Here is a 22,334-nt window from a genome sequence, read left to right as displayed (position 1 = left end):
AACAATGTTCTTTCTAAATGTACCTCTATGTAAAGTCCTAAGGCAATCCCAGAAGGCTCAAAGAAGAACTCTGTGCAGAAGAAAGTTAGACAGCTAACCCAGTGCTCTGAATTCCTTCACACGCTCCAAACGTCCCTAATAATTTAAGTCCTAAGAGATTGCTTAACAGCTGAGAATGGGGAGTCACGGGTCTACTGACAATCTCTGGTTATTCACTCCCTAAAAGTATAATCTAAGGGGAAATGTGTCCACCCAAATCCCCCTGGTTCTCACCGTATTTCCTTTCCACTTTAAACCATATGAATGGTATATAAATACATGCCAAGAGCCAGAGTATAAGGTAGGTGACAAAAGTGCCCCCACATCTCTTGATCCATTACATTCACCTTAGGAGGACTGTAAGAATTCTTGGCACTACTGCTCAGTGAAAATTTTGGCCCAATATTTCACTTTGTTCCCATGTGTAGGGGTCAAGAATGACACTAACCAGGCTGCTTTCCTGCTTCCTCCAAAGTGGAGTTCCCATCTCGGTCTGGAACAGCGGCTGGCAGGAACATACTGCTGGGCATCACCATCTCAGGGGTGGTCACCTGAGGAGTAAGAGGCAGAGAAATGAGGAGAGTCAAATGGACAGGAAAGAGACACGAAATAGGGAAGTGTGTAAAAATTATTTAATAAGCAAAATTAGCCTTCACCAGTGTAAAGCTGGAAGTGTCACTTTTCATAGCTCAGTGAAGATTCATGTTTATTAGACAAAGCTCACATCAGTCAAAAGTGTTTCTACGGTTACATTCTGGACATAATTAGCAGTGCACACTTGAAGAATAATCTTATTATTAATATTTTTCCTTTATGCAGAATTTTGACTTTGATCACTGACAATGTTTTGTCATGGGCTGTGAAACTTCTTGTGCAACCAATTAGGTAGATAAGTTGAAAGGCCCACCTTAAGCTGCTGAAAACATAATAAGGGCCCTAATTAAATCATACCTAGTAAAGTACACTGTAATCTTGAAGCAGGGAGCATTGTAGTACTGTTTTCAAAATGTATTCAGGCAAGAAGAGGAGGGGAGTAAGAGCGAAGGAAAGGGTAAGAAGAAGAGACGAGAACAAAGAGAAGGCCTTAGCCTTCACAGACACACTGCAGACACACTGGCAGATTCTCCAGGAAACATTTTGTAACCCTTTAGAAGCTAGATCAAGTGCAAACGAGCATTTCTTATGACTCACTTCAGCCAGGACTTCTGCTAGAGTCTCTGCTTCAGATGCCCACCATCGGAGGGAGCGTCTGGCCAGCATCCCAACCACACAGGGTAGGTACCCTACACAGCATTCTACACCACGGTAGCCTCCCCTTGGCCATGGCTATTTTTTGCTAATATAGCAATTACAGCAATTCCAGAATCAGCCTGGATCAAGTTAGATCCTCAGACATTGTTCTCCAGGCTTCTCTGACATCTGGCCAGAAGTTTGCCTGAAGAAGTTATCATTTGCCCCACATTAACATAATAAACAGCCCTCAAATTCAACAGAACAATAAAAGGTGGTTCATTTTAAAAAAAAGTAATAATATTCCTTTGCCTGCTATAGGGTAGAAAGGCAGTAGGCGATGATCTTGAGAAATGAACGGAACAGGAAGTACAGTCACACCACTAACCTTTCTACATGGCTTCCAGCCGTACCTGAAAGAATTTTTTCCCGTGAAACTCAGGTATACTATCTGTACTTGCTGGTACGGAGCCTGGAACACCTACTTTACTGTTCAAAATTAAATATTTTAAATAAATTACTATTAATTTTTAATGTTTTTAAGATCCTGGACTTGCTTAGAATAGCTGAGGACACGGTCCCCAGAAACGCTGGTTGGCAGGCTCCATTGCTAAGGGAAACCCAGACAGCTGTCCCCGTAAACACCAAAGCAGTAACTCCTCAATACTTTTAGGGGTATTCGAATCATCTCAGCAACTCACACGCTTATAGGTGTAAAAATTAAGCAACAGGCACTACGGAGAAGGATTCTGCAAAAGCTAGTGTTTAGGAAGAGCAGGTGCATGGCAGGTGAATGTGCGTGACACAGAACTGCCGCTCAGAGACATCTGCACCTCACACAAAGCTCGTCAGCAGCTGGTTAAGGCTATAGCTGTGGATGAATTGTTAGGAATGGAGCAGAGATTGCCAAACTCATTCCATCCATTTTCTTTTTAATAGAAAGCATTTCTGACCACTATGGTTGGGGAGTCCAGCGGGAATCCAAGAAGTGAAAGGTCACCGATTAATTTATAGTCCTCAGCCAAGGGGGAGCACGAGGTTGGGGGCAAGAGGGGGAGAAAGGGAAAGGAAAAAAGACTCCCCCCCACCTCCTTTCTCGGTTGTAGCTGCAGGATCAGTCCTTTCCGGGGATCTTTAGGAATTATGAAAAATGAATCATGAAAAATAAAAAAAAAACCCTACAGAGTAAAAAAGAATAAAATTATCTAACACCTCAGCTGCACATCATTATAGAAAACTGTGGGCTTTTTATACGCATTACAGTAAGGCAGACATCCCCTCTAACAGACTCAGTACGACGGATCAGTAATTGTTTTCATACACTTTAATTAGAAAAACTCAGATGGCTATGAATAATAATGGAAAAGAGAGACTTTTGCACTTGAAAGGTTGAAGTCAATCAAGTGTGAATGACGGCAAAAAAGAAAAAAAAAAGACACCAATTCATCAGCCCTCTGTTGTCTCGCCGCGACTTTAATCATAATTCCTGATTGGGATTCAAGAAGGCAGTAAGCAGAGGTTCTTTGTCTGCCTTCACCTTCCATCAATTAACTCTTCCCGAAATATAATCATCAACCTCACATGCTCCTCTGCATCTTAATCTGGGCCTCCAAACCTGTAAGTCTTGCCCCATATGTGTTTAAGTAATTACTTTTATCTACCTGCATCCTCTCATCTGTAGTGTACCCAAATTCTCTCTAGAGGGAAAGAAAAGGTTTGGTATCTAAAATTTGGATGTGCACGAAACTCTCAGGAGGCAAAGAGGAAGATCCGGAAAGGGCATCGTGAGGATCTAGATATTCTGGCGGGGCGACCTGCGCTGGCTCTCAACAGAGAGGGGTTGAGACCGGAAGCCTCCTTCCCGCACAGGCTACTGGACGGCCCCACAGCGGCTCTCACACACTAACGTTCTCGTGCCCGTGTCCATTCCTCCCTCTCCTACTAGCTTTCACGGCCTCTCACTCAAACTTTGGATGTTTTGTAAGGAGCCATACATCTAGTCCTACCAACAGCTCATGAAGGGGGGTTCTCCATGAGGAAAAGGAGAGTTGGCCAGCGTTCCTTCAGCACTTGCCTTGGCATCCCCCTTGTCTTCCAGTCCTATCTGGCTACCAGACGGTGTGGAGGGTTCAGACTGGTTTAGCCACAGCACCTGATGATGGATAGCTCAAAGTCATGGGAGCGGCAGTCACTCAGGTGTGCTGAGCGCAGTTCTATGAAGACCTTCCCTTTCCCGAGGTGCCCTGCGGCGTGCAGGCTGTGAAAGGACACGGCCTGGCTGCAGCATAACCAGAGCCATCCCAGGGGCGCCCGAACCCCAGCAGCCCTCAAATACCCGGATGGCACCACCTTCCCCGGCAGAGAAAAAACACGCGTGCCAGCAGTCTTCCCTCCTCCCGCCTCTTTCCCTCTTCCCACTTCTCCATCCGAGGCTCAGAAACCAAAGAGAAAGTTACAGTCGATAGAAAAGGTACACTTTCTACATTTCACTATACCACCCTATAGATTTCTTCTAATAATCTGTACACCCACGGACATTCAATATGTTAAATTTATGTCCCCCAGTACTCGGTGTATAGAGGGGACCCAAGACTGTTAAACCAGACTTTTGGGGCACCTGCCTGGCACAGCTGGTTGTACAACTGACTTTGGGTTTGGGCTCAGGTCACGATTTCAGGGTCATGGGATTGAGTCTTGCGTTGGGCTCAGTGCACAGTCAGCTTCTCCCATGCCCCCACCCCGCCTACGTGCACACACACACACTCTCTCAAATCTTTAAAAACAAAAACAGACTTTTAACCTAACATAACAAAGCTTGCTCTAGTACGAAAATTCAATTGATTAGAGCCATTATTCCTCAGAATTTGGGTCTTTCAAGATTGGCCTTGGCAGTCAAAGGGCAATTTTGTGGTAATCTTCTAGATACCACATAGGATTCCCCCCAGAGTATGCAGGGCTGATGGGCATGTAGGAAAAAACATTCATCTGATCTGGGGTGCTGAGAGTCAGGGAACAGTAGCTCTGCTATCTTCCTAACAAGTAAAGAGATCTCGTATATACAAGAAAAATGTGAAGTTCTGTTCTGATGCTAGAAATCTTCAAGTTTAGGCAGTTCTCATAAATAACAATAGAAATAAAACATTCCACACGGCTACTGAAAGTCTTAAAGCTTAAGCAATTTCAAAATACCTTTGTGCTGAGAAGGGTGGGCCTCAAGTGACTGCTCACCTGTCATTTGACCATTACTCACTATATATCCTACGGGATCCCTGTACTGCACGCCTGCAGGACACAGTGAGGCACAGTCCTTCTGCCCAAGAAGCTCACAGGACAGAAATACTAACCTTTCAGAGATTATAGCCTCAGAAAATCTGATGAAGGCTGCAGATGCCTAAAGAAATAGTTTCACACTGAGACTGCTGCAGAGAATTTCAGGAAATCACAAGCTCCCCTGGGGGAAAATCCATGGACTCAAGGTAACTATCTTCAGATAGTCACCCAGAGGTGACCCGGGTTCATAAATACCTAGGCTCCTACCTCTGTTGGGTTCACCATTGTTCTGGATTATGATTTGATGCCTTGAAAGCTTCTATCGGGTGAGCTGGACCCGAAAGCCCTAAGGACACGCCTTATAAACCCCGAGGCTTGGATATGGGTCTGGTCCCTATTATGATATTTGGGAGGGGCTACTGGGATTTATTCTTTCTTGGTAAAAGAAGCTGGAGTTATTAGGAGCCTTCCTCCAAGCCCGGAGCTTGCTGGAGGTCACAGATGTGGAATGGTCAAATACAGCGCCTCGAACATCCTGTTAAGTTCTCATGGGACTATCCATGCAAATTCACCTCTCAAAGCCACCTTGTCTGAGGTTAGACTGATACAACCAATGTGTTCCACATGCTGGAAAGCAAAGACATTTTCTTAGAATGTGTGTTGATCTAGTTTCCCTGAGACCCTCATCCCAACAGCTTTAGTTGGTACCGCTCACCTAACTAGCGTATTTTTCTGAAAGGCTCATTATTACAAGTGGAAAAATACATTCACCCAAAACCTAGACTCCCAGTGAAGCCTTAAATCCTTCACTTTTCAATGAAAATCAATAGAATGAAGAACCTCGAGTGGAAGGAAAAAGAGGAAAAACCCCAGACACAGGTCTTCCTGATACAGATCTGGCCAGTCTCTACATCCTTGTGAATAAGGAATTGGTTAGGTTCAAAAAATGAAGTTAAAACCCACTGCTTCCAAAGCTAAGCATTTGAGCTAGTGGTGCATCTGAAGGCTACAGTGGAAGTCGGGTTGCTCCCTTCTGCACCTAGTCCGCCGCTAGGCCTGCCAGCGGGTCTCTGGACTTCTGCAGCCTGCAAACCAGAGGACCTCTTGGCAGCAGGACCTCAGCCATTTTCTCTTGCTTTACTACCTTGCAAATGTGCCAGGCTGGGCGCTGGACCACAGAGGTCAGATGGCCTAGTTCCTCGGTCTTACTTCCTTGCTAAAATCATGTTCTCTTTCTTTCTTTTTTTTTAAATATAAAACTCATGAGGAAAAACTTCAGAGCCACGTTCACATTCTTGTGGGCCAGAAACCAACATACTCCTAACCTGAGTTTAAAAATTAAGAATGAGAAAGACCCAAAAAAGGAAGTGAGTGGGAGAACGGGAAACACAAGAACAGTTAACACACACACACACACACACACACACACACACACACACACTCACACACACACACACACACACACACACACACACACGGCAACAGCAAAGAGAGTGGGGAAGTAGAATGGATTGGAGAGAAAAGCTTCATTAGACTCAGAGAGGCAAGCAGTGGCAGTATACCAAGGTCACTTCTAATTTAGACCATCTAATTGGCAAACAGGCTCCAAATGGCTATCATCTCACAGGGCTTGGAATTAATGAAGCCCGATTATTTTCATTACCTTCCTCTGAGATAGAGACAAAGTGAGAGAGCTGGTACCCACCAGGTGCAAAAGCCCCAGGGCTGGTGGCCACCCGCTGCCCCAGTTGGGGGGGCCAACCAGCCAGCCTGTCCCAGAAACTCAGAGATGGAGAGGCGCAGGAGCACAGGGAGACACAGACAATGACAGAAAGAAATCACAGGAGACAAACTATTGCTTCTGAGCGGGGGCAGGGCAAGGGAGAGAGATGGATGGAGAGAGGGAGAAGAAAGCTGCAGCCAGTGCAGGGTGCAGGGCCAGGAGCAGAGAAGGGAAATCTGTGCGTGTACAGCAAAGCAGGGGTAATTAAGAACTACCAAAGGGAGAAAAGATGAAGGGCTAGAGAAAAAGGTGTTCCTGGGCTGCTGAGGTCCCCACCTCCATCTCCAGTATGAGGTTATATTTTGTTAAGTGACTGAGGAACAAAAACAATTTCCTCCTATTAATGCTCCAAGAGCCCAGTGGTGTGTCCTGTCACTTAGAAGGACAGTGATCAATTAGAATAATTTAAGAGTATTGAAATGCATGGTAGGTGGCCCTTCCCATTCTCATGTAGAGGCCAGAAACACCCCCCCCACCCCTGCTACCCACCCTCACCCCTTCTCCCCACAAGAGTGGGAATATGAAGGCACAGAAAGACACAGCTCCTATATCCCTACCACCAGCTTAAAATCTGTTAACTTCTCTGTAAGTAGGTAAGAGTTCTATGGAGCCGACACTGGGGGCAGTCTGCTCGGGCAGGTCTGGTGGGGCACTTGTCTTAGGCTTTATAGATTTCCTTCTTTCATATGACGTGTATAAAGACACTCTTTGGAGGTCTGTTTCCAATAGGCCAAGCAGAATGAAGTGCTGCGGGTGCAGTTTCCACAGTGGAGGACCAGAGCTGCAATTGTTCCCAGTGGAGAATATTTTTCAAGCCCCTTCATCGGTAAAGAGAAGGGGGCCCATGGAAGACACAGATATGAGATGCAGAGCATAAGCAAGCAGCTGTTACCATAGCAACAGACATATTAGACACTGCAGGTTCCTGAAAGCTGTCTGATAAGGTATTATTAAATGAAGCCTCCTCAAAACACTCTCCATTTATAACTGAATGGAAAGACATTGTGTAGAAAGTAATCTATTTCCATTTATCAGGGCGAAATTTACTTTTAGAAGGACTGAAACCCAATTCAAGCCAAATCCTGCGACCTTGGACCCAGACAGCAGCAAATGTTTATCAGAATTTATAGCTTTCAATACCCTGGACATAGCCGACGTCTACCAAGAATTGTCTATTGGGTGGATTTTGCTGGCTTTTCCGATTCTGCAACCGACCACAGCTGACAGTCAAACCGTTTGGCAAGGAAGGAGAGTCACTCCTCTCACTGCCATTCATCCTGGCCACTCAGGGATGAAGCAGAGGCAACTTTCTCCTCTTGGAGGATGAATGACCGTACACTGGCTATTCCTTAATGATGTGTTTTTAAAAATGGAGCTCTGATTTGAGGGGCCTTTCGCATCATGCAGTTTACAGAGAGTTTCCTGCTCCAGTTAACCAGGAACAAACAGATATATAGTCAGAAAGCCCAACCAATACTTTCCTATGGCCAATTTTCTAATAAAACTACAGTTAAAATACCCTCCAGGGGCATGATTTTTAACCACAGGATTACTATAATCACTTAGTTGTAAAACAATTGGAAATTCCATTTTAACACCAAACTTTCCAAAAGAACATTGGCATCTGTTTTGATTCATCAGGGCAAACTCCAACCCAAAGCTACAGCCACAAATTCCCCTCTAACCCTGGTTGCTCATCTTTTCCCACTGAACTAAAGGATCAAGGTGGAAATGTTTCATCATCTGAAGGCAAACCATCCTCATAGCTTGGAAAACCAATTCAGTACTGACAGCCATGCAGCAACTCCCATCTTCTCCCGTACGGAGTACCAAATCATCCTTACATATTCTTAAGTAAAGAGTGAAACCCTTATATGATTACATTTCTCATAACTTTCAACTTTGTTTCTAAATCCATTAACTTCCTCTTGTTGCTAGCAAAGTGACTTCCTATACTCAATACGTTTCCCATAATTTGCCCACATTTCAGAAACATCTACATTTTGTAATCTACAATTACGCAAGCAATCCCATTTACAATTGCCCCCAAAATAATTAAGTACCCAAGAAATAAACTTAACCACAGAGGTGAAGGGCCTGTACTCAGAAAACTATAAAACACTGATAGGACGCCTGGGTGGCTCAGTCGATTAAGCATCTGCCTTTGGTTTGAGTCATGATCCCAGGATCCCGGGATCATAGTCCCAGGGAGCCCCACATTGGGCTCCTTGCTCAGCAGGGAGCCTGCTTTTTCCTGCGTCTGCTGCTCTCCCTGCTTATATTCTCTAACAAATAAATAAACAAAAATCTTAAAAAAAAAAAAAAAAAACCACGGATAAAAGAATTGAAGACAACACAAAGAAATGAAAAGACACTCCATGCTCATGAACTGGAAGAACAAAACTTAAAATCTCTACATGACTCAAAGCTACCTACACATTTAATGCAATCCCTATCAAAATGCCAACAGAATTTTCCACAAAACTAGAAAAAAAAATCCTAAAATTTGTATGGAACCATAGAAAACCCTGAATTGTCAAAGCAATTTTGAAAAAGAAGTACTGGATGTATCTTAATTCCAGACTTCAAGTTATACAACAAAGCTGTAGTAATCAAAACAGTATGGTACCGGCACACACAAAAAAAGACACATCAATGAGAAAGAACAGAAAACCCAGAAATGAACCCATGATTATATGGTCAATTAATCTTTGACAAAGCAGGGAAGAATACATAAAGGGAAAAAGACAGTCTTCAACAAATGGTATTGGGAAAACTGGAGAGCAATATGCAAAAGAATGAACCTGGACCACTTCCTTATATCATACACAAAAATAAAGTCAAAAGAGATGAAAAACCTAAGTGTGAGATCCGAAACCATAAAAATCCTATAAAACAGGGGCACCTGCGTGGCTAAGCTGATTAAGTGTCCAACACTGGATTTCGGCTAAGTCTTGATCTCAGGGTCAAGGCTCAAGCCCCATGCTCAGTGGGGAGTCTGCTTGAGATTCTCTCCCTCCATCTCTCTCTGCCCCTCCCCACCTGTGCTCTCTCTCGCTCTAAAATCAATCTTTTTTTTTTTTTAATCCTGTAAGAGAGCACAGGCAGTAATTTCTCTGACATTGGGTATAGCAACATTTTTCTAGATATGTCTCCTGAGGCAAGGGAAATAAAAGAAAAAATAAAGTATTAGGATTACATCAAAATAAAAAGCTTTTAACATAGCAAACAATCAGCAAAAGACAACCTACTGAATGGGAGAAGATATTTGCAAATATATATCCAATAAACAGTTAGTATCCAAAATATATAAAGAACTTAAATCCCCCCCCCCCCCGAAAATAAGTCAGTTAAAAAAATGGGCAGTTCATGTCTTCTGCCCATTTTTTGACTTGATTGTATTTTGGGTATTGAGTTTGAGAAGTTCTTTATAGATCTTGGATACCAGCCCTCTATATGTAGGGTCATTTGCAATTATCTTTTCCCATTCTGTGGGTTGCCTCTCTGTTTTGTTGACTGTTTCCTTTGATGTGCAGAAGCTTTTATCTTGAGAAAGACCCAAAAGTTCATTTTTGCTTTTCTTTCCCTTGACTTTGGAGGCGTGTCTTGAAAGAAGTTGCTGTGGCCAGTGTTGAAGAGGTTACTGCCTATGTTCTCCTCTAGGATTTTGATGGATTCCTGTTTCACACTGAGGTCTTTCATCCATTTAGAGTTTATTTTTTTGTATGGTGTTAAGAGAATAGTCAAGTTTCATTCTTCTGTATATTAGGTGTCTAATTTTCCCAGCACCATTTATTGAAGAGACTGTCTTTTTTCCATTGGATATTTTTTCCCAATTTGTCGAAGATTAGTTGACCACAGAGTTGAGGGTCCATATCTGGGCTCTCTATTCTGTTCCATTGATCTATGTGTTTTTGTGCCAGTACCATGCTGTCTTAGTGATCACAGCTTTGTAATATAGTTTGAAATCAGGAAATGTGATGCCCCCAGCTTTTTCTTTTTCAACATTTCCTTGGCGATTTGGGGTGTTTTCTGGTTCCATACAAATTTTGGGACTGTCTGCTCCAGCACTTTGAAAAATGCCATTGGTACTTTGATCAGGATGGCGCTCAAAGTATAGATTGCTCTGGGCAGCAGAGACATCTTAACAATGTTTATTCTTCTGATCCGTAAGCGTGGAATGTTTTTCCATCTTTTTGTGTCTTCTTCAATTTCTTTCTTAAGTGTTCTGTAGTTTCTAGAGTATAGATCCTTTACCTCTTTGGTTAGGTTTATTCAAAGTTATAAAGCCATCAGGGAAATTCAGATCAAAACCACACTGAGACACCATACCTTATACCAGTTAGAATGGCAAAAATTGACAAGGCAAGAAACAACTCATGTTGGAGAGGTTGTGGAGAAAGGGGGACCCTCTTTCACTGGTGGTAGGAATGTGAGTTGGTACTTTGGAAAACAGCATGGAGATTCCTCAAAAAGTTACAAATAGAGCTACCCTATGACCCAGCAATTGCACCACTGGGTATTTACCACAAAGATACAGAGGTAGTGAAAAGAAGGGCCACACACACCCCAAAGTTCATACCAGTGGTGTCCATGTCAGCCAAACTGTGGAAGGAGCCAAGATGCCCTTCAACAGACAAATGGATAAAGATGTGGTTCATATATACAATGGAATATTACTCAGCCATCAGAAAGGACAGATACCCAACATTTGCTTCAATATGGATGGAACTGGAGGAGATTATGCTGAGTGAAATAAGTGAGCAGAGAAAGACAATGATCATATGGTTTCACTGATTTGTGGAGCATAAGGAATAGCAGGGAGGACATCAGGAGAAGGAAGGGAACAATGATGGGGGAAAAATCAAGAGTGGGAGACAAACCATGAAAGACTAGGGACTCTGGGAAACACACTGAGGGTTTCAGAGGTGAGGGTGGTGGGGGTTTGTGTTACCCTGGTGATGGGTAGTAAGGAGGGCATGTATTGCATGGAGCACTGGGAGTTATAAGCAAACAATGAATCATGGAACGCTGCATCAAAAACTAATGATGTACTGTATGGTGACTAACATAATAAAAAAATTTTTTTTTAATCTTTAAAAATAAAAAATGGGCAGAAGGCCTAAACAGACATTTCTCCAAAGACATACAGATGGCCAACAGACATGAAAAGATGCTCAACATCACTCATCATCAGGAAAACGCAAATCAGAACCACAATGAGATACCACCTCACACTTGTCAGCCACCAAAAACACAAGAAAAAGCAAGGGTTTGTGAGGATGTGAAGAAAAGGGAACCCTTTTGCACTGTTGGTGGGAATGCAAACTGGTACAGGCAAAGTGGAAAACAGTATGGAGGCTCCTCAGAAAGTTAAAAATACAACTACCCTATGATCCAGCAATCCCACTACTAGGTGTTTGCCCAAAGAGTACAAAAACGCTAATTTGAAAGGCTACATATATGCACCCCTCTGTTTACTGCAGCATTATTCAGAACTGTCAGACTATGGAAGCAGCCCAAGTGTCCATCCATAGATGATGAACGGATAAAGATGATGTGGTATGGCATAGGTACACAACGGAGTGTTATTCAGCCAAAAAAAAAAAGGGTGGGGGGATGAAATCTTGCCACTTGCAGCAACATGGATGGATCTGGACAGTGTAATACTTAAGTGAAATAAGAGAAAGGCAAATAGCATATGATTTCACACGTATGTGGAATTTAAGAAACAGAACAGATGAACAAAGGTGGGAAAAAGAGAGGGATGCAAACCAAGAAAAAGACCCTTAACTATAGAGACCAAAATAACGGCTACCAGAGGGGAGGTGGTGGAGGGCTGTGGGGAAGAGGTGGTGGGGACCAGGAATCCACTGATCATGATGAGCACCGAGTAACTTACAGAATTGTTGAGCCGCTATATTGTACACCTGAAACTGATATAACACTGTTAGCTATACCGGAATTAAAATTAAAAACTTTTCCAAAAAAGGTCTCCATTTCTGTAGATAACATCTCCATTATCGGCTGTGGGTATATGAGGGGCACAGGATTTTCAGTACAAGATGCCAAGTGCAACCCCTTTAGGGATCTCATTCCCCCTGCATAATTATGTTGTCAGGAAGAGGGTTTATTACCCTGGTTCCATTTATGAATTCTCCAGTCTTCTTATGCTCCCTGGCATTATATACAGTTTTATATGCGCAGAATCCTCAGTGGTAATCTTAACAGTGGGTGTTCAACTTTACTGTGCATAGAATAACCCAGTAAGGCTATAGAATCACTTTCATCTGAGTCTGCAAAAAGGTTAAGAATCACTGCTGAAAAGATGCTAGTGAGTGACATCCAGAAATAGCTTAGGGATTGGTTCCCCAGAAACACAGTAGTACCATCTTGTCCTTTAAGACTCTGTTGGTACATGAAGATTCATCATGACCACCTGATTCACTACGTGAAATGTACCTTACTTTTGCTGCTCTAAAAACATGACAGACAATGGATATTTGAAATATAATTTATATTCGAGTCCCTAGTGATATATACATGAAACCTACTGTTTAATGTGAGCTGGCCATACAGATTACTATAGCTCACATTTCATAAACCAGATTTGTCTTAAACAGGAGAAATAACCAGCTGAACAAAAGAAAATGTCATTAAGTATTAAAATTGTTCCCCACATCTCCTTCTGTTCCTTCAGGCTCCTATGGTTCCAGGCCATCAGTGGGAAGGGTGATGAGGCCTGAGAAATTCCCCTTGTTATTTCCAAGGTTGGTAAGAATGTCAATATTTATAACACAGAAACCCACCCATTCCAAGAAGACGGGTCTTTTCACGATGTTCACCAGTTTATCTGAAAATACCCATGGAAAGTGAATTTATACTTGAAAGATCTCTGAAATGAAACTTATGCTAGGTCACCTTCGGGTTCCCTATTGCCTGCTAAAGTTCTCTTGATGCATTATCAATTATACGTTCCTCACGACTAAACATCACTTAGAACGTTATGCATCCACCTTGCATAACCAAATGGGATAGGACACGCCGAGAGGTTATATGCCTCTGACCCGCACATTACAACGTCAAATTCTCTAGGAAGAAGACCTCTCTGGGACTCTTCAGACAAAAAGGCAATCAAATTAACTTCTTATTACTCCACTACTGAAATATGTTAGAGGTGAGACTAATTCTCTTTGGTCGTTTTTCCTCCAGTGATCAGGAAAGGGCTCGCACAGCAGTCCCACCACAGAGAGAATAGCAGGATATTAGTATGACCTGTAGTATTTTGAAAACTTTGCACATTACAGTGGGATTTAAATCTTTACACTAAACTTTCGGGCCATGTTACAGTAGTCACTCGGAGACAGGCTTTTAACTCTGTAGGTGCAGCAACACGATGTTCAAAGTGCAAAGCTCTCGTCCATGAATCCACATGTCCCATCTTCCTGTTCTGAGCATCAAAGCAGCCCCTGGAGAAACTCCCACATCACGGGGTCACATTTGGAGCGTTCGAAAATACGGGCTCGAATTCCAACTCTGCCACTTACAAGTGGCATCAAGTTGGCTAACTTTCCTGAGTCTGAGTTTCCTGCGCTGTCAACGTAAACACGTCAGACTCTTACTCTTTGGACAAGGCTGCTGTGAGGGTGAAATGAGCCTAGGAGCAAACCCAGAACATGACCGATTTACTAAAGGTTTGGAGAGTCCTAAGAACTCTAACCTCATGGGGACGGTTAATTCACCTAGACCTGTGCGCCAGCCTGGGAGGGGCGCCGACAAGGGAAGGCGGAGAACACAAACGTCCTCCGTGTTCCGGGCCACAGTCACCCCGTGGTCACGCCGAGCCGCAGGCAGGGGCAGGAGAACCCAGGTCGCAGAACTAGGATCATTTTTGACATTTCCGACTCTATGCTGGCTTGCTCATCCAGCAACACGGAATCTTGTCCACGTTCCTACATCACCTTTGCCCTCTGGGGAAAGCGACGCCCCAGGTCTCACCGCCTGCCGCCTTACCGTCATAATGAGCTTCTCCACGCAGTCAGGCGCCACGCTGTGGAGGTGGGTGAGGTGCAGCTGGAGGTGGATCTTGTTGTTGAGCATGTCCTGGCACAGGGGGCAGCGCAGCATGGGCTGCACGGAGTGCTGCGTCATGGCGTGCACCCGGAGCCGGTTGACGTCAGCGTTGCTGTACTTGCAGTAGGGGCACTGGTACATCTGTGGGGGAACACGCCCACCCTCTGGCTGAATATCCGGTTCCCACCAGTGCCTGGGTCTGCCCCAAGCCCGCCCACCCGAGACTGTGCTCCCCCCGCTGGTGTCTAAAACGCACCCCCCCACCCCGCCCCGGGCAGAGCCCCTTCCGGTCTCACCTGCTCTGGTTTGGTCTCCTCTGATGTTTTAGGTCGCTTTGAAGAGAGAGGAGATTCCGAGCTACCTGTGAAGGAGATGCGTTTGGAGGTTGCAGGAGAATCTGTCAGCTCCTTCTCTGCTTGGCTGGACGACGCTGGAAGAAAAAGCAGAAGACACGATATAGCAGCCAGACCAGGCCAGCTCCCAGAGGGTTGGTGCTGGGTGAAAATCAACATTCATTTATAGCACAGGATTTTCTCGAAACACCAAAATTCAAGTAGGATGAGCATCCGGACTGACTTATCAAGCGCGCTGGAAAAGAAGCAAGTGTTCCTTTTTCCCCATGAATTTCTGTCACTACTTTAACAACTGAACACTAAGAAAAAAAAAAAAAAATAAAGAAATGGACTGAAATGCTCGGAAGTGGATTAAGCTAAATTCAGAGTATTGACTTCCCCCAATGAGGACACACTCAGCTGGCCGATGGGGGCCTAAGTGGGTGGGAGAGTCTGACCAGTTGCTTTGCCAACTACCACACAACTCCAGAACCGACACATTCTGCTTCCATGGATGTAATCGACTCTGTGCTCCCAACCTGACAGTCCCAGGGCTTGGAAACACAGCACAGCATGTCACTAGAGACAAGAAGTGTGACCTGAGAAAGGTTCATGTGGCTCTGCATACAAATACTTGGGGAAAAAGTCAAGTTTGGGTTTAGCAACCTGCTTTCGGGGGAAAAAGTAATTGAAGAGTGGAATAGTTAGGGCATGAATCCAACTTAAAATCTAGCCAACGCTCCAGGCATAAGCGTTTATTCAGAGTGGGCGGGAAGGAGGAAAGTCCCCTATCTGCTTGCCCGAACCACACCCCATTCTACCAAAAAAACCTCAAAAAACCAAAACCAAACAAACAAAATGAACAAACAATGAACAAACAAACAAACAAAAAAAACAGTTAACGAGGAGAGTCACATGAGACTTAAATAGCGAACAGTGTGGGCAGAAGGAGTCCTCTGAAGCATGGAAAAAGATCTGGAAGATTTTGCGAGAAAACCACTGGGTTAAGGGCTTAACTGGGGGGGGGCAGGAAGGGGGGACTCTCCAAATCCAACGGATTTGGTCATTCCAAAACCTGGTCAGTATTCAAGGGTTGGTTCTCTCGCGTGTTTTGGACACACAACTTCATTTTTCACAATTTTGCTAAAAATGATTACTAAAATCCTCAAGATGGTAGTGAGAAATACATGCCCATCCCCTCAATGAAAAATAATTTGACAAGGCACTGAGGTCACTGGTTTAGAAAGCCTAGTTTTTGCTCTTTCATAAAACTGCTGCCTGTCTCACCCGGTCTAGTTACCTAGACTGTGTTTCCACTTTATGCTCAGCTTTGAAATCTGTTCTGACATGGATACCAAGATGCTGTCATTATAGATGTGTGCTTTAATAAACAATTTTAGAAAATCAATTTTATTCATTAAAATCATAAGGCCACAAATAATTTTGAAAAAAAATTGCTAAATGCAGGAAATATTCCAGGAAGTTGATGCTCTTCCCAGAATGCACATATTGTGACCTTTACACCCCAGTATCTTGGTAACCTGGTCTACATAAGTTTGTAGGGCATCTATTATTTAAAAAGTACAAGGACAAGCATTTTATACACAGACCCCTCCTCCTCCCAACACACACATTCATAACAGTACTTTAATCTGTCTCGAATCGACTTCAAACCCATTTTGCTCTTAATGGGAGTTATTCATTTTCACTTGAAAGGTAATACATGACGGCTGGATATTTAATGTGATGGACTCGCCGCCGATTAACTTGGTGCTGTAGCGTTCCAGACCGGTTCCCCCACGGCCCACTTCCCATCTCCCGACCCCTCAAGGAACCCCGTGTCACAGGTTTCCGACCGCCCAGTGTGATGGGCTCCTACCTGAACACTCCCCCAACAGGAGTCCTCAACTAATGGCTCAGGGTCTCAAGTGCCCCCCGACTCTTTATTCCCCATCATTTTCCATTTCTGCTTCCTGGTTACCCTCTCTGTGTTAACAGTTCAGGCGCACTCTGCAGATGGGGCGAGTGGAGGCACGATGTGGCACTTACAGATGCTTACTTGGTATGGCCATCCCTTGCTCATTTCCACCTCCGACCTGCAGGCACCGGTTGGGTTCTGTGCTTAGTTAGGAACGAGCTGCTATCTGCTCCTCCTTCCGCTAGAGGCAAACCAAGACGCAGATGCCACTGCAAACACCCTTTCCCCATCTTTTTGTTAGTCCGCCTGACCTGAAAACAACACTCTCTTTTCCACGACCACGCACTCTCTTGGAAAGGCTCTCAGTCTGCCACTAACCCCCCCCCGGGTAGGAAGGTTGTCAGGTGCGCCACTGCACAGCCGCGGGAGGGGACGGGCACCCAGGGCAAGACCACCCGACTCGTCTCTCTCACTGGGAGCCAAAAGGCAAACAGAGAGTAGCCCATGAGGCGTTAGCGGCCTCGTCTGACCAGAGTCCTCCCTCTCCCTTCAGTGCGGAACGCATGGTGAATTGTAACGAGGTTGCAGAGGTGAGAATTCTGGTTTCAGAAGCCACTATCCTCTCCCTTTGCATGGAGCAGGGAACTTTTATTACTTTTCCCCCGCCCCCCAAACAAACTGCTCTGGAATTCTAAAGCTTCCTTTGTGAGCTCAAGCTAAGGAGTCCTATAAAGTGTTTTTTTTGTTTTGTTTTTTTTAAATAAAATCAGCATGATCTCCCTTGTTCCTCTTTCTCCCCAGTAACACAGCAGCCCTGCTCTAATACGAAATAGTGCACCCACTGTTGTAAAAAAAAAAAAAAAAAAAAAACAACTTCGGGAGCTCATGTCCCTTCTATCCTGGACAGCCTGCATGTTTATTAGACCTGATGTGGTTAGAAGTGGACATTAGCCACCTGTAGCTCATGAGCTCGTTCCCTGAAGATAAAGCTGTGCCATTCTCATAACAGATTCTATTAACACCCAGTTACAATCCCATCGTGTTTCCCCGGGTGATGTGGGGACGGCTCCTGAGAGTGAGGTTCAGTAGGCCGACAGCCCCCTGCTAGCTTGACCTCAGTCATTACAATGTCAATCTCTATCAAGACATGGCATCGAGGTCTTTATATAATTTCTGTGGACATGCGAACAGTTTCGCAAGTTCTCTGTCAGCATGTTGGACGAGGAGGGCTGACTACAGGCCACAGACAGTCTGAGGTTTCCTCAAGCTGCTTCTCTCTGAACAACGTCAAAAGGGCCAGAGTCTCAAAATCAATTTCTATTTCAGTTCTGTCTCGGCACACATTGGAGGCCTAAGTAAATGAGACCACACGAATACGAAGAGAAAGTACCTTGGGTTTCTGCTTTGAAGACTTTTCTAAACTTTAAGGAGAGATGTCATAGTCTAGGAAACATTATTTAAAAAATCAATTACTGGTCACTTTAAGGCCACTATGACATCACAGCAATTAATTGGAAATACATGCACTTTGGAGACGAGCCTTAGTTTAAACAGTGCCTGGAACCTTTGGTTTAGTTGGCAACAAAAAGCCAAACAACTTGAAGAGTTCCTACCTGTAGTGGGTTTTATACTAATGACAAAATGAACTGGAAACAATCTAGGTCTCTTACAACAGGGGATGCTCAAGTAAAGAATGGTATTAAAGGACATTACAAATGATAGTTGTGAATCAATGTAGAAAGTTCTTGAGAATGCTAAGAAGAAAAATATGTATACCATGATACTACTGTGGAAAAAAATAAGTGCTAGAAAAGAAGACTAGGGTGCCCAGGTGGCTCAGTCAGTTGAGCATCTGCCTTTGGCTCAGGTCATGATCCCAGGGCCCTGGGATCAAGTCCTACATCAGGCGCCCTGCTCAGTGGGGAACCTGCTTCTCCCTCTTTGCCTCTCTCTGTGTCTCTCATGAATAAATAAAAAAAAATCTTTTAAAAAAAGAAAACTAGAAGAAAATGTTGTATTTAGGTAATGGAATCATGGACCACTTTCCCATTTTCTAAGATTACCAAGTACTTATATTATTTTTAATATTACAATTTAAATAGCTCAGCATTTAAATTCAACTGTCCATGACAATGTTGGTATTTGGATCTGTACTCTGCAAGACATCAGGTGTTTTTTGGTTTTTTGTCTTTTGTTTTTTTTTTTTTTTTTTTTTACTTTGCTGGTTAAAGCAATTTTCTCATTTTGGCAGCTATGTCATATAAAAATATGTGTTAAATCTCAGCGAATCTTCCGCAGGCAACATGCTGGGCTCCTAGCACTCGGAAGGGGAGAGAAATGTGGCAAGCACCCACGTGAGTGCGCGGGCTACAGATTACATACTCTCGAGCGAGGCAGATGGAATAGTGACAGTGGGATGGTGGGTCCCAAGCCCTACCGCAGACTGACAGGATGTAAGCTGTGCGTTCCTTGCCACACAGACTTTCTAAGGAGCGAGAAAGCACTTGCTCATCAGGAGTTAAGGTTGTCCTACCCAACTTGTCCCTGTCCTTCTTAGAGGGTATGAAAAATTCCAAGTTGCCTTTCTGGGCCAAAAGCCATGCCACCGTTTCCCCCCTTAAACTGTGACAGGTTGGTCACCACGACCGAAAAAGACAAATACTAAGACAGGCAGACCTGACTCATGACTCTCTGTCTTATTCTCTACCCAGAAGGCAAAATAATTTTATCCCAAAAGGAAACATAGCAGTCAACACATGGCTTCTATAGGAGGGCAAATCAGTTCTGCACGGAGACATCAACTTCCATTAACTGTGCTTTTAACCTACTGGGAAAGTATTTAACTTCTAAAAATAATTAATTCAAAAGGTACCCCTCTTGTCATACTTAATTAGAGGGGATGGGGGAAAAGGGGCACTAACCTAAAATCATGCAAGTTTTGCTTGTGATTTTCAAGAAATAGTCTTAATTTCTAGAAACAAAAAATAATTAAAACAAGCCATGTAAAGTTTCATGTAGGAAGTGACTGACTTTAAAAGAATAGTACAAACTTCGGGGGCTTATAGAATGACCAAGTATGGTTGAAAACAGCCTCTGGAACTTCACCTGTTAGAACCAGTCTTCCAATTCCAGTCCTCACTAATGAATTAAAATCTGAGTCACTGAAATTTTGGCCACAGGAAACCTAAAAGATGTATTCGCAATGCCACAGACCACCCATGGAGTTAAGGCCCCATGTGTCACCTGCTGATGGGCTCTGTACTACTCTGAAACCTGGCAAGGCATGGAGTTGCTGCCTCATGAAGAAGAAAGCTTAAGAAAAACTGGAAATGAAGTTTTTTGCTTCCTCCAACTACCAGCCAAGACATCAAAAAAATCCAAAGTACGTAAAAGTAGTTTCTCTAGTTCACAAGCAAAATTCATCTCGTGACTCAATGGGGCTGCTGGCGTGGCGGATACTCTGTGCCAAAGGCTAGCCTCCCTTTGGCCTGGGACCTCCCTCAGGGAGATCCGGCCATGCACTGCACTGTTCACGTTACTGGGAAGTTTCTTCTGCGTTTCTTCTCCTCCTGGTGGGGTGGCAAGGGATCCTCTTCCTTATGGGGGCTCCAAGGTGAGCCCACTGAGGGCCTAAGCTGCTGCCCAGGAGAAGCCAAAGGCCGCCGCCACCTCCACGTCTCAACCGTCAGACTCTTAGCTAAAGTACCACTGACAGCCCCTCCATCTCCCAAACCAGCGACATAATGGAGGAGCCAATTAGATGATTATTAATTCATGCTACTTTCCGTAAGCCAGGGGTTCTCATCGCCTTGCGTTCCGTAAACCAGCTTGCCACCTGCCCCAGAAATTTACTGCAATCTTTCATCTCTCTCCATTGACGAGGAGGAAAAAAACCTCACACGACTCCGTATAACGTTGGAGTTGGGGTAACTACCCCAGCACACTAGAAGACTCAGAAGCGTGACCAGATCTGCAAATGGTCACTTCAGCTCATAATGACGACGAAATGGGAGGTTCGGTGTGCTCTTTCCATAGCTCTTCTCCTTCAGCGTCAGACTTCCTCTAGACAGCAGAAATGTAGCATTATCATGGGGTAATCTGTGCTTCTGGACTTTGTGACCTTACACTGTCGCTCAAAGTGCAGCTGCTCTTGGTGTTTGCTTGTGATTCCTTCCCCGGAGGACAGGCTAGGATTTCATACTCCCATCTCTATGCAACAACTGCTCTTGATAAGTGGCCAGAGAACTGGCTAAATTTTCTTCCTCCCCTAATACAGAGAACAGCAGTTCCTCTAAAGGATGTGCTTTGCTGCCAACTTGGTCTTTTAAATGCACAGTCTCATTCTACCTTAAAGCACTTAAAGATGTTTCCAAGAGAAATCAGAGGCATGCACTGGTCACATACACCGAGGGGGGTGGTCTCCGGGCTGCGGCTGAGGCAGAGTAGGGGGGCTCCTCTCCCATTTCTGCCCAGAGGTGTGGGACAGGTCTCAAACTCCAGCCTGGTGGGGGTAAGAACCTTCTCTTCAGACACAGTCTCATTCTCTGTAAGTGCAAGCTACACGGCTTGTGTTCGTCCCTAGAAAGCATTTCAGAGACGTTTAGCCACCTACTCAAGAGGTACGAGAATATGCCTAGATGGAGAGAGTAAGACATCCTGGTATCATCAACTTCTCAGACACCTCTTTCTGTTTCTATAAAGGGTTTCAAAGAAAATCTGAGTAATAATACTACAGACGGGTGTAACTTGTACTCAGGGAACCGCTGATTATTTTTCTCTTCCAAGTCGGATGTGAACTAGATGGGCCAACACTTTGGAAATGCAGAAGATCTTAGGTATTGCTGTTACTATTATTATTATTATTATTATTATTATTTTGCTTTTCATTTGGAAAGAACTACAGATTCCCAGGAGGTTGCACCCACCGTGCAGCGAGGCCCGGTGTCCCTATCCCTCGTGTTACCTGTAGCCAGTGTGCAGGCAAAAACTTCTAGACCTTCATTCACGCTTCATGGTGACACCCTTTCTCTCTGACCAGACCTCTTTCTCACTTCCAACCCTGCCATCCGAGAGGGTACCTGCCAAGACTCGGGGTTTGCCGAACTACTGCCTTTCGGGAAAGCTCAGTATCTTCTGCACCCAGCTGGGGGCTCAGGACCTGCCATTCAGTTGAAGGAGAAAGAGTTCTAGAAACCCCATGCATGTCACAAGATCACAGCCCCAAGGTTCTCAGACTCAAGTGTGAGTCAGAAATCCCTGGGAGGGCTTGTTAAAATGCGGAGAGCAGGCCACGCCCCCCAAAAGCAGTCTGATTCAGAGAATTTGCATTTCTAGGGAGTTCCTGACTGATGCCCTGAACTTTCAGAACTGCCCTCACTCAGTCCCTGCGTCCCGGAGCCGGTGGGGACCACAGTTACAAGCGGGGGCCTGGCAGGTGTAGGTGGATCTGCCCGTCCACCCCCAAATGACCGCTGCCGACGAGACACTCGAATCCTCTCTGCTCCCGGAGGGCCCCTAGGCCTGGTCTCCAAGCTACGTGTTTTCCTCCTCAGGCCAAAGGTCAAAGACTAAATGTGGCCACCCCTCAGGGACCCTGCCTGCTCTAGAACAAATGGAGACACATTTTCCAAGCCAGAAATTCAGAGGAATAGCCTCCATGTGCTCTGTTATCCTGTTGTATAACCCAAAA

At 44.5% G+C, this 22,334-nt stretch overlaps 1 protein-coding gene across 1 annotated transcript in view; it reads right to left on the bottom strand.

Annotated features, from left to right (window-relative positions):
• Window positions 1–22,334, bottom strand: part of ZFHX3 (zinc finger homeobox 3) — a 187,550-nt gene that overhangs the window by 16,137 nt on the left and 149,079 nt on the right. Inside the window, 3 exon segments of the mRNA XM_045076247.1 lie at window positions 488–590; window positions 14,336–14,536; window positions 14,692–14,825. Of these exon segments, the coding sequence (XP_044932182.1) occupies window positions 488–590; window positions 14,336–14,536; window positions 14,692–14,825 (438 nt within the window).

This window comes from Mustela putorius, unplaced genomic scaffold (genome assembly GCF_011764305.1).
Source record: "Mustela putorius furo isolate JIRA1106 unplaced genomic scaffold, ASM1176430v1.1 tig00000174_pilon_pilon_pilon, whole genome shotgun sequence".
Lineage (NCBI taxonomy): Eukaryota > Metazoa > Chordata > Mammalia > Carnivora > Mustelidae > Mustela > Mustela putorius.
The sequence above is the reverse complement of the archived record's forward strand: the minus strand, read 5'-3'. Positions and strand labels throughout refer to the sequence as shown.